A 12,812-nucleotide genomic window follows, 5' to 3' on the forward strand; every position below is an offset into this window, starting at 1 on the left:
TTCATTATATCAGCACAAACAGAAAATGTGACCTGAGCTACCCAAGCATGATCAAAGTGAAAAGAAATGCATGAGAACTACTCAAACAAACTATAACAAGGGGAAAAAGAGAGAGAGAGAGAAAAGGCATGGACAAACACAATGATTCTATCTTTTGATCCCATCTCTCTATCAGAAGAAAATATAACTCAAGGAACAGGAAGAAATTCCTAACAGTTGCTTCTCTCTATAAAATAATTAAAGAAGAACATGAATTCAATTAAATGAGACCTCAAAGACAAGATGAAAAACACAAATGATATAAATTTTAAAACTGCAATCATATATGGAAGCAACCTAAATGTCCATTGACAGAGGAACAGATAAAGATGTGGCATATATATATATGCACATACTGTGGAATACTACTCAGCCATAAAAAAGAATGAAATAATGCCATTTGCAGCAACACGGATGGACCTAGAAATTATCATATTAAGTGAAGTAAGTCAGACAGAAAAAGACAAATATCATATGATATCACTTATATGTGGAATCTTAAAAAATGATACTAATGAACTTATTTACAAAACAGAAACAGAATCACTGACACAGAGAACAAACTTATTGTTACCAAAGGGGAAAGGGGTGGGGGTGATAAATTAGGAGTTTGGGATTAACAGATACACACTACTAGGTATAAAACAGATAACAAACAAGGACCTACTGTATAGCACAGGGATCTATATTCAATACTTTATAATAAGCTATAATGGAAAAGAATCTGAAAATGTGTGTATGTGTGTGTGTGTGTAACTGAATCACTTTGCTGTACACCTGAAACTAACATAACTATAAATCAACTATATTTCAATTAAAAACAAAAAACAAAACAAATTGCAGTCATAAGGAACCAAACAACCTATTACAGAGCCAATTTATAAATAAGAATGAGCAAAGAAAAGAATCAATACTGTATTAGTCAAAATATTGATACTGAGAAAAACTTTATTATTTAAATCCATTTTCTCATATGACCCAAGTTTGAAGATTTACCCACCTATTCACCTAAGCCACTGGCCTTGCTGCTCCCTCTACCTAACAGGTTTCTCTTCCTCCTCCTGGTGAACTCTTGCTCAGTTTCAGTCACCTTCACTGGGCTTTCCACACTCTCCTCACTGGGGCTTAATGGACTTTCTGTGCATATTTCACACACTCGGTAGAAATATTCCAATTAAGGCCCCAACCAGGCTATCCACTTGTCTGTCTCTTCTTCTCAAGTATAAACTCCTGTGTAGAGGGACTGACCTATAGTAGGTACTTAGTAATGTTTGCACAATGAATGAGTAAAAGAATGTTCAAGATGGCATTCTTTCACCTACACTCTGGCTCAAAAGCACAGGGCAAGAAGTGTCCTTGTAGGAACTAATTATGCAATGTTATTAGAATTATACTAGTAATAGTACAATCAACAAGGGATGAGAGATGGTGTGATACAAAGAGGGAAAGGAAAAGGGACAGAGAAGAGAATAAAGGGATATTTCTACAGAAATTATTCTGGGAATAATTAGAATTTGAATTAGAATTTGGTTGTGTTAAAATATTGCTTTCTAGATGAATGTCCTTGATGACTGGGTATAGTTCTAAGAGTTTTGATACAGTGACTGACAGTTCAAACGGACTCTGAACAAGTGATGGGCAGTCCATGACGTCAGTAAGTTGGCTTAGGCTGGAAGCGGCCCTCAGTCTGGATCCGACTCATGAACCATGATAGGACCTGGGTCTCTCTCCAACCCATCCATTATATAAGATTTGGTACCAGGGCAAATGATTTAATGAGGAATGAACATGTGATGAATCACTATCATTAAACAAGTAATGGAAATCCTCTCTTACCCCAAGCTCCCTAAGGTTCATCCCAAAAGTGAAGTAAGAAATTGGCATTGCAAATCTAAATGCCAATCCTTAACCCATATTATATTACAAATATCTGTATTTAGATATAATCAGCTAGCTAGGGTAAATGTCGTAGATCCTGTTTGGTATTTACGTATAAGGTTGGACAAATGAGACTGCTATTTTTAAGGTCAAAAGCTAATATTTCCAGTTCACGTGGTTCGACCTAATTAAAGAAACAACAGGGAAGTCCCTGGCAGTCCAGTGGTTAGGACTCCACACTCTCACTGCCGAGGGCCCAGGTTCATTCTCTGGTCAGGGAACGAAGATCTCGCAAGCCACACAGTGTGACCAAAAAAATTTAAAAATGAAAGAAAGAAAGATGAAGCTCAGGGTGACAGTAAAATCTTAAAAAAAGAAAAGAAAAGAAAAGAAAAGAAATAACAGACCAGAATGTGCCCGAAAACTAACTTAAATTTTAAAAGTGATAACAATAGGTTACATAACCCTCAGATTATATTGTATCTGGATATTTTGTCGTTATTTACTTTTGTTCACGTGGCCCTTGATGTGTTGAGGAGGGTGTGCAGGCAGCGCTCTCAACTCCCTGTGACCATACAAAACCAGTGAAGATAGACGTGTACTGATACCTGGCTGGTTTGCCAGGTGCAAAGAGCCAAATTTCCAACTATTTCTGGGCCTGCTGTAAGAGCAGCTCCCAACGTAACGGGCATGGAAGCCCACACCTCATTGTCACTACATGGCCCTAGGTAATTTCAATACGATTAGTGTTTATTTTTCCCAAACTGTAATCCTAAGGCCACATATGTTACTGAAATCATACCAGACCCGTTCCTAAGCCCACAGACAGTTATACCTTCTGAAACAGAAAATACACTGATTATGTGTTTGGTAAAAACATAACCAATTAAACACACACTATTTACATTAAGCTTGTTCTGACAACTCCAGTCTGTCTGCCGTAATATGCAAAAGCAGAAGCGCTGCTGCCATGTTAATGGCATGTACAAAAATAAAACTTTTGACAGGAACTCCAGTATTTTAAGAATGACAGTTAATGGCGAGGTAGAAGATCGTCACATAAGCAATAGAGGCTGGCGTTCATTGGGTATTTACTTGGTGCCATTTAATCCTTGCAACACCCGTGTGAGGTAGATACACTTGGCCCAAGTTTTGAGGCACAAAGAGATGAAACAACTTGCCCTCAGATGCAGAGCTAATAGGTGGCAGAGCTGGGATCTGGACCCAAAGTCTGACTCACATCTGTGCGCTTTAACCAGCCCCCTCACCGGGCAAACGCCTGGCTTTCCCGAGGCCAGAACCTCCTTCCTGTCTAACTTTGTTTAAAGATGATGATCTCAAGGGACTCACAGCAAACACACGCCTCAAACTTTGGCCCTTCTCCCGGGGACAAGGCTGGGGAGAGAGGGTGGTGTGGAATAAATGACAAGAAGTCATCTAAGCAGCAGTTCTTGGTCAGTTTACGTCCAGTGAGAGCAAAAGTCACCTTTCTCACAAGACTTTGGGACACATGTTATTCCAATGGACTGATTTTGTCTCTAGTCTCTCCAGAAGCTACAGGTCTAAAGAATCATTACGTCTACTCTTCTAAAGAGAATTTTAATATGTCTATATTTTACTATCATTTTCATTTCAAAATTACTTTTGTTAAAATTAAGAGGAATATTTCTTCCTCTTCCCACCCAGCCAAATAAAAAAGAAATTTGTAGAAGGTATCTATGAAAGTCTTTATAATCATCTCAAGGCTTCAAGTACGCATTAAAAGACCTGAATCAATAAGAGTTATTTTTGCCATAGTTATATTTAGAAAGATTTAGAAAAGTGTTCCTTTTTTTGACACAGTGTAACATAGCATGGCATGAACATGCTAGCCCAAGCAAACAGGGTAAAAAAGCTCTCTGGCAAATTAACGCTAGGCCATACTTCTACTCTTTCTCCTGGTCAAATTAGAAGTCAAATGAGTTGAGTAAAGCTCTTCCTCTGTTCAAGAAATAAAGAGCCAAAGCACACATCCAACCATGCTGTATTTAAACCTAGCTAGCATAAGAATTAAAGCTACAACAAGCAGAATCATTTCCTAGCCACAAATCAAAACTTACCTTGCCAGTGAGAACCCTTTTCAGCTGAAACCCATATGTTGTTATGAAAAAAAATCCTTTAGGAAGAGAGATTCAAAGAAAACATAACACGATTAAAAGCAAACAGTAACTTACATTCAGTAATGTAAGTTATTTTTATGCTTGGAATCTATTCTCTCTTAAATTTCCTTATAAAACCAATAATATAAGAGCAAGACAGTAGAAAGAAGGTCAACCATTTACATAAAGATACCTTTACTGGACCTATAATGTCAACTTTAATACTAAGGTCTATGTGAACCTTCACATAGTTTATGCAGCCAATAAATATTTACCCAAAGTCAGCAAAAATATGAAAATCTTATTTTAAAAAAAACGCTGGTACTATCTATAGGTGGAAGACAATTCTGTAAATTCATCGTGCGTTGTCATTAAAAAAATGACAATGTTGTTTGGGAATCAGATTTCCCCAAACAACAAAGCTAGTAATATTGGTTTCTATTTTCCTTTAACACCTTTGCAATATAAAAATAAAACTTCTGATACATCTTAACTTATAGGCATTGTCTAGAAGTCCACCCTAGTAAAAGAAACCTATTCAAAATAAGAATTATTTTCACTTTATTAATTATATTTAAGAATAGCCAAGTTTTAAAAAATCTGGTTCAACCCAGACTCCTGGACTCTAAAAAGAGCACCTTGCATTTACAGACGTCTCTCGGACAAGCAGAAGCATCGTTCTGCCCCCGAAAGGAACACCCCATGAGCATGAGCTCTGTTCTCTGACCACATTCTGTATTAAATGATTAAATTGCCCATCTTTTCTTTGGCCGTAATAGAAATTAGGCCGTTCACCCCGAGAACCACTAAAAAAGTAACTTTGTGGAATGCTCTCCTGGCCTTCAGCAAACTACCTTTTAGAAAGTTCTAGATTAGACTAAGGCTATAGCAACCTCTTCTTCCAAAACAACAGACCTGAATCTTCTGGCTGGAAGACAATGGCTGTAATTGAGGCAGGTGAAATGACCCCGAAAAGCCTCAGTAAAAACCACCTGCTGGTGAGGGCCAAGTTTATGGTTTATAATTTTAGAAAGCCCCCAAAAGATTTAACAGTCTTGCATCATGCCAACAATATGGGGATATTTTAGTTGCGACCTTGAAAGTCCTCAATCAGGGAAACACTTAAAATAGTATTTTGTAAAAAGTGGAAGAAATGACCACCTGATGTTGTGTCTTTGTTACCCCAAATCTGGACACAGTTCAACCACATGGCTCCCCAGGTTAGTGGCAAAGCTATATTCAGAATTGGAATGAAAGGTTATGCAGAGATGCACATATGGATGTAAGGTATTATTATAACACCACAGTGATAACATAGCACTCTTTGCACAAATATTTCCCAACTCTAATATTTCCCCAAATGTAAAAGTGATCAATTATGAAACGATGACTTGCTTTACAAAATAATTCACGTCACAAAACATTTCACCATAGTTGCTTCACCCTGGTAAGGAGCTCCAGATACAGAAACATAATTCCAACTTTTTCTGGAACACAGTTTGTATGAAGTGAAACAATTAAACGTGACCAAAATAGATGTCTGCAATGGACTCTTAAGAGCTCTGGTGCTTTACTGTCCTTGTTGTTGCTTTAATATTTCTTTATATATTATATATTTAAAAAAATAATTTGAATAGCATCATAATCAAATAATTTACAATTTGACATTTTTCGGAAAGAGAGTTCACTGCAAGTATTTCAGGTACAGATCACCAACTCTTACCTACCAGTTTTGTAAAAACAAAAACTATGATTTACTAAAATGTACGCCTTGAGTAAAAAAACTTTAAACCCCAGTAAGACAGACAGCACAATTTCTTTAAACATTTTCTTAATCAGAAGGTAAACTGAACCTCAACGCACAAAGCTGAAAGCTTAAAATGAGAACTCTTACAACCTTTCCCCTGCAGGAGGCGAAGGAAAACAAAAGTTACTAAAATAAAATGAAAAATATTAAAATAAACGTTCAGATGTTTAACAAGGAATCCAGTTAAGTACTCAACCAGAAATTCTTTTTAAAAACTCTAACACTCACAACAGAAGTTTGTTATTAATGAAAAACAGCAGAGAACTGATTCCCCTCTGGCAAAGAGAAAGCTATTTTTCACTTCCCCTGGTAACTATCTTTAGTACTTAATACTCTTGGAAACTGAGAATGTGAATATGGATTTATTGTGAAGCAACATGCAATTATCGAATGCCAGTTCTGGGGGTGGGGGAAGCCTATGAATCAATGCAAATGAAACCCTAAAGCACGACAGGCATCAATATAGGCATTGAGGTCTGGTGACAAAGGCCTTATGATCTCTGCAACTTTCATGGCCTGGGCATTCCCCACTATGGCCAGTGGGCTATTTGCATCTCAGTATAGAAAAGAATCGATAGAAAGCTGAAAAGCCCTGGCCCTCGCACAAAAGATAATCAAAGCACCGAACCCAAGGCAGCTGGAGTAGGACACAGTGGGAATTATCTGAAATTAATTACCCTGCTAGTAGGCAAATGGAGCATCAGTAAGAAGGAATATTTTGGATGGAGTTTCTTGCTGAGTCTCCAGGAAAACATGGGACAGACCAAAGTCACGGTAAGAGGGGCAAGTGTCACGTACATCGGGATCACAATCAAGTACAAGCAAACTTCGGTGCCAACGGTTCATCACCACGCAGTAATGAACAGCGTGACTGAACACGGGTGTGGGGTGTTTGCACAAAGGCAGCTAGCAAAATACACAGAGTAAACAGCCTTTCTTCAGAAAACTCTCTCCACTGCTGACTAGACTGTCTTCACCTACATCTTTCAGCAAAAAAGACAAGTCATTCTAGAGCTTCTGGGAAATTGCGCTGGAAGTGGAAGGAGCATATCGTACCCCTGGCCCTCCCTCCAACTAGGAAAGGCTGAGTTTATTTTTGAGCCGTCTAAGAAGAAACAGTTTATAAGGAGTTAATAATGTAACCATGTACGTGAGTCTGTGTGAGCACGTGTGAGGCTAATTTTAACCTCTGCACTGCAGGGTAAACTCCACTGGGGCAGGGCCTCTCTCTCTCCTTCACCTTTGTAACCTGGATACCTGGCATGAAGCCTAGCACATAGCAAGCGCTCTGCAGAAGCTCCACAGATGCCTCCTAAATGAACAAAGAAATGCTCAAGAGAACGAATGCCCCCCCAACTTTTAAGAAGTACCCATTTCGGGCTTCCCTGGTGGCGCAGTGGTTGAGAATCTGCCTGCCAATGCAGGGCACACGGGTTCGAGCCCTGGTCTGGGAGAATCCCACATGCCGCGGAGCAACTGGGCCCGTGAGCCACAACTACTGAGCCTGCGCGTCTGGAGCCTGTGCTCCGCAACGAGAGAGGCCGCGACAGTGAGAGGCCCGCGCACCGCGATGAAGAGTGGCCCCCGCTTGCCGCAACTGGAGAAAGTCCTCGCATAGAAACGAAGACCCAACACAGCCATAAATAAATAAATAAATAAAAAAGCTCCATTCTCAGGGCTTGCCTTTAAAAAAAAAAAAAAAAAAAAAAATGAAGTACCCATTTCATTCTGTCAGCTGATATCAAGGTGATGGTTGTGATTTATCCTCTGAAAGGGGTTCAACAAACCAATACTTTATATAATACTTTCTTAGCAGCTTGTTCAAAATGCCTACAGTACTCTATTTATAGTAACTTTTTCCTAAATGAGATAAGCCTCTCTCCTTACCATCTAAGTATGTGAGGTTTTACTACAGGCCTGTTTCTCTGAATGGATAAAGTCTTGTAACCTCTCCCTTGACTCAGATGCTATTAATCAGGACAGTATCCAGTGAGACGGACACTAAAAGACCCACTATGGACAACTGAGGCAATGTGTTCTCCCCCGAGTTGGGTTTGAATCACATCAGTCCTGAGTTACGATATTTATTCTTCATGATTCTTTGGATTCATGATTTACATTTATATTATGTTAGAACTAGGGGATAAGAGACCCCAAAAGGCACAGTGAAAACCATGGACATGGTTCCTTTGATTACCTCATGGTCCCAGGACATGCTGCTGGCTAGCATATGACACATTTATTATTATAAATGGTAACATCTCAGTCCCCTCCACACAAAAGCAAACCAGGCAGAGCTTTCAAATTAATAATCCTTTGGGTTTTTTGTTTATTTGTTTGTTTTAGCTACAATGGAATCTGGTGTTTGATTCAGGAAATCAGGGACAAGAAGGTAGTGGGAGGGTTATATTTACTAATGATATGCCATCATTTGTTACTTAGATGCAAAGAAGTGTAAAGACTGAGTCTATAGTCTCAAGACATAAAACATGCTCTTAAAGCAGCCAGGAAGGATGACCATTCAAATACAAGTTTGTTCACTGAATATTTCTCAAGCAGGCTATATGAGCTGAACACTGAGTTAGGCACTCACTGGAGACACAAAGATAATACAGCTGCCTTTCTTGCTCAAGGAGCTCACAATTTCCATGGAGGTTGAAATATATACAATTAATTCTGATACTCCAGGATAACTGTTAGGTTTCACATAGCAAGCTAGTTTAACAAAGCACAGAACAGGAAGCTATAAAAATACACTTGAGGATGCTAAAGTTTCAGAGGAGGTGGCAGTTGGACTTCACCTTGAAAGATGCATAGATTTTTACCTGGAAAAATTTGCAGGAAGACATTTTACGTAGAGGAAATGCACAAATTAAAAGCAGAGAGTGTGAAAATACAAGGTATGATCAGTAAGGCATTCAGGGTCCAATGTGGATGGAGTGGAGACCTACTGGAGCAACGGGTGACAGATGGGAGTAGAGAAATTGATTGAGGCCAGATCACAGAGGGTCTTGAGTGTGCCAAGAAGTTTGGAATTTATCTTGTAAAACTGGAAAACCATCAGGCTTTTCTGAAACACATGAATGTAAGAAGAGATGTATGTTTTGGAAAGATGACTGGCTATATGGAGCACTGACAAGAGGAAACAAGAGTCTAAAGAAATGGAGGTAGAGTTGCTTCCAGACTTTAAGGAAGAGAGGACCTAACAAACAAAACAACTGCATAGTAGCTGCAAACTACTCAAATAAACAGAATCTTGAAAACCAAAAAAAAAAAAAAAAAAATTGCGTAATAGATGAAAAAGGTTAACTCCCTCCATTCTCACTCCACGCAGTTTGATGATAGCACCATGAAATGTCTATCTGAAACTCTGGAATTCTAATTCCTATGATCTTGGTGGAACTCCTGAGAAGCCATGTTTTGGTCACATTAAAATAGCATGAATAATAAAAGGCATCAAAACTGGAAAAGAAGAAGAAAAATTGCCTCTGTTCACAGGTGACATGGTCTTATATGTAGAAAACGCTAAAGATTTTACACACACACATACACACATACACACACACACATATCTGTTAGAGATAATAAAGAAATTCAGCAAAGTTGCAGGATATAAAATCAACACAGGAAAATCAGTTCCATCTTTATATACTGGCAATAAAAAATTCAAAAAGGAAATTAAGTAAACAATTTCATTTATAATAGCATCAAAAAGAATAAAATACTTAAAAATAAACTTAACCAAGGAGACAAGACTTGTACACTGAAAACTACAAAACAATGCTGAAAGAAATTCAAGAAGACATAAATGGAAGAATAGCTGTGTTCACAGATTGGAAGACTTCATGTTAAGATGACAATACTACCCAAATCAATCTACAGGTTCAATAAAATCCCTATCAAAATCTCATGGCACTTTTCACAGAAATAGAAAAACCCATCCTGAAATTCGTATGGAATCTCAAGGGACCTTAATAGCTAAAACAACCTGAAAAAGAAGAACCAAGTTGGAGGGCTCACACCTCCCAATTTCAAACCTTACTATATAGCTATCTTAATCAAAACAGTATGATGCCTGCAAAGGAAAGACATATAAACCAAAGAAATAAAATAAGAGAGCCCAGAAATAAACCCTCACATATATGGTCAATTAATTTTCAAAAAGGGTGCTAAGATCATTCAATGGGGGAAAGGACAGTCTTTTCAACAAGTGGTTCTGGGAAAACAAGGTATCTACTCACAAAAGAATGAGGTTGGACCCATATGTTATATGATATACAAACATTAACTTAAAATGGGTCATAGACCTAAACTTAAAAGCTAAAACTATAAACTCTTAAAAGAAAATATAGGAGAAAATCTTCACGACAATGGATATGGCAATGATTTCTTAGTTATGACACCAAAAACGAATGTAAATTGGACTTCAAAATTAAAAACTTTCCTGCCTCAAAGGACGCTATCAAGAGAGTAAAAAGGCAACTCATAGAATGGGAGAAAATATTTACAAGTCATGTACCTGATACAGGATTAATATCCAGACTCTATAAAGAACTCCTACAACTCAACAACCAACAGCAAAACAAAAAACCCAGTTCAACAATGGGCAAATAACTTGAATAAACACTTCTCTGAGGAATGTATAAAAACGGCCAAGTACATAAAAAGATGCTAAACATCATTAGACACTAGAGAAATCAAATCTAAACCACAATGATATCATTTTATACCCATTAGGATGACTAGTATCAAAAATGGGAAAATCACAAGTGTTGGTGAGGAAGCGGAGAAATGGGAACTTTCACGCAGCTGTCAGGAATGGAAAATGGTGCAGCAGCCACTGTGGAAGACAGTATAGCAGGTCCTCAAAAAGTTACATATAGAATTACCGTATAATCCAGAAATTCTACTCTTAGGTATATACGGAAAGGATTTGACAGCAAGGATTCAAACAGATACTTGTATACCAATGTTCATAACAGCAATATTCACAATAGCCAAAAGGGAGAAACACCCAAGTGTCTATCAACAGATGAATGATTAAACAAAATGTGGTATATATATGCAGTGGAATATTGTTCATCCATAAAAAGGAATGAAGTTCTAGTATAGCTGTAATGTGGACGAGTCTTGAAAACATGGTGCTAAGTGAAATAAACCAGGGACGAGTCTTGAAAACATGGTGCTAAGTGAAATAAACCAGACACAGAAGGAAAGGAGTTGGGGAAGGTGAGGCGAGAATGGAGAGTTCTTGTTTAATGGTTATGGAATATCTGTTTCAGATGATGGAAAGGTTCAGGAAGTGGGTTGTGAAGATGGTTGTACAGCAATGTGTATGTACTTAATGCCACTGAACTGAACACTTAAAATGCTTATAATGGTAAAATTTAAGTTGTGTCTACTTTACCTCAATTAAAAAAAAAAAAAAAAACCAGCATGAATAGCGCTGTCCCAGCTACCAGGTAAAGAAAAGAATAACACGTCAGAAGAGACACCTCTTTCCAGATCCAGGTGGGAGTTGGTGACTGCACAAAGAAGTCTAAAGGCTGAAATTGTGTAGGCTGTCCCTTTTTAGTAGGAGTGGTTAAGATGCTCAAAGAGACAGCAAACTTACATTGCAGTTTGATGAGCCATCGAATGGTGGGTAAGAGCCGTCTGGCCAGTCAGCAGGGTCCAAGGCAGCTGACTGCCGGTGCTGGGCCTCATACTCCTTGAGCTGCAACAAGAGAAAATGGAAGATTGAAATGGAAATGATGGCCAAGGCTGTCTACCAAGCAGCAGAATGAATCCTTTGGGCACCTTCTTCGCACCACTGTTGGTGACTAAATGCCAGCCAAAGACAAGGGTCACCCAAATGAAAGGAGAAACACGTCCTTCCCTGCAGGTTTTCATCTAAATCAAGCCAAGAGACACAACGGACTCTTTGTATTTTGTGTTCCAAAAAGAACCTTGATTTTCCTTCTCCAACATCTTCCAACATCAAAACACCTTTATCAGTTCAATTAGAAGTTCGATAACACAAATTGTCTGTAGTTTGACCTTTGGATTACCTTTCTTTGTGGAAGACAAAATGTGTAGACTAAGGACATTTTAGTAAAACAGAGGTGGAAGCCTGAAACTGATTTTTAAAAATCGCTTGCTTGTTTTGTTCTAGACTGCCTCATGTTACCAGTTCAATGTTATCACCTAACAAATGTTATGGGATTTATTGGGGATCTTATGGATGAGAGGAAACTAGCAGTTAGATATCTAGAATATGTTCAGAGACATTTAAAGTTCGGGCTTAAAAACTAGGTTCCTACTTTTTGAAAAACACAGAAGGACAAAATGAAATATTACAGAAAATTAACAAATTTAACCTAGCAGAATTAGATGAAAGATCTTTCAGAATGGCCAATGTGAGAAGTTCCAGGTGTGTTTTCATAAAATACATAAAAATTTAACTCTGTGCGGAATACAATTAAGTTGTCACAGCATTAAAATTCTGTTATAAAACAGTTTTTGGATATGAAGTTAAGACATCGATCAAATCATGTTCCATGAATCAAGACACCAGAAAGCAGATACAATCTGACCTGACAGCCCAGGAGATGGTGCCAGGACCGTCCTTTTCCACTGGAGCTGTGTGGACGTGGCAATGCCACTCCTCTAGGAAAAAGCAACTTTCCAAAGCATTATTTCTACTATGAAGTTCTTTGCTGTGCATACTTGTGACAGGCAATGGATGAGGGGGAGGCAGACAGTACGATTAACAGGTAAGGGCTCCCAAATAACTGGAAGCCCTTGGGCAAATTCCTTAACCTCTCTGTGCCTCAGTTCCCTCACCTGGAAAACGGGATGACAATAAACTATATCACAGGACTATTACCAGAATAAAGTAAGATAATGCAGCAAAGCTCTTAGTATACTGTACCCATGCAACAGACTTTTTATGATGGTATTATTATCAC

General features: G+C 38.3%; 1 protein-coding gene across 3 annotated transcripts in view; it reads right to left on the bottom strand.

Moving 5' to 3' along the window:
- SASH1 (SAM and SH3 domain containing 1) overlaps positions 1-12,812 on the bottom strand; it is a 251,572-nt gene that overhangs the window by 49,347 nt on the left and 189,413 nt on the right. For all 3 annotated transcript variants that reach the window (XM_082474432.1, XM_082474431.1, XM_082474433.1), the window contains exon 8: positions 11,477-11,578. In XM_082474432.1, the coding sequence (XP_082330558.1) occupies positions 11,477-11,578 (102 nt within the window). The remainder of the gene's footprint in view (positions 1-11,476; positions 11,579-12,812) is intronic.

This window comes from Balaenoptera physalus (assembly GCF_965194825.1).
Source record: "Balaenoptera physalus genome assembly, chromosome: 9".
NCBI classification, from domain to species: Eukaryota; Metazoa; Chordata; class Mammalia; order Artiodactyla; family Balaenopteridae; genus Balaenoptera; species Balaenoptera physalus.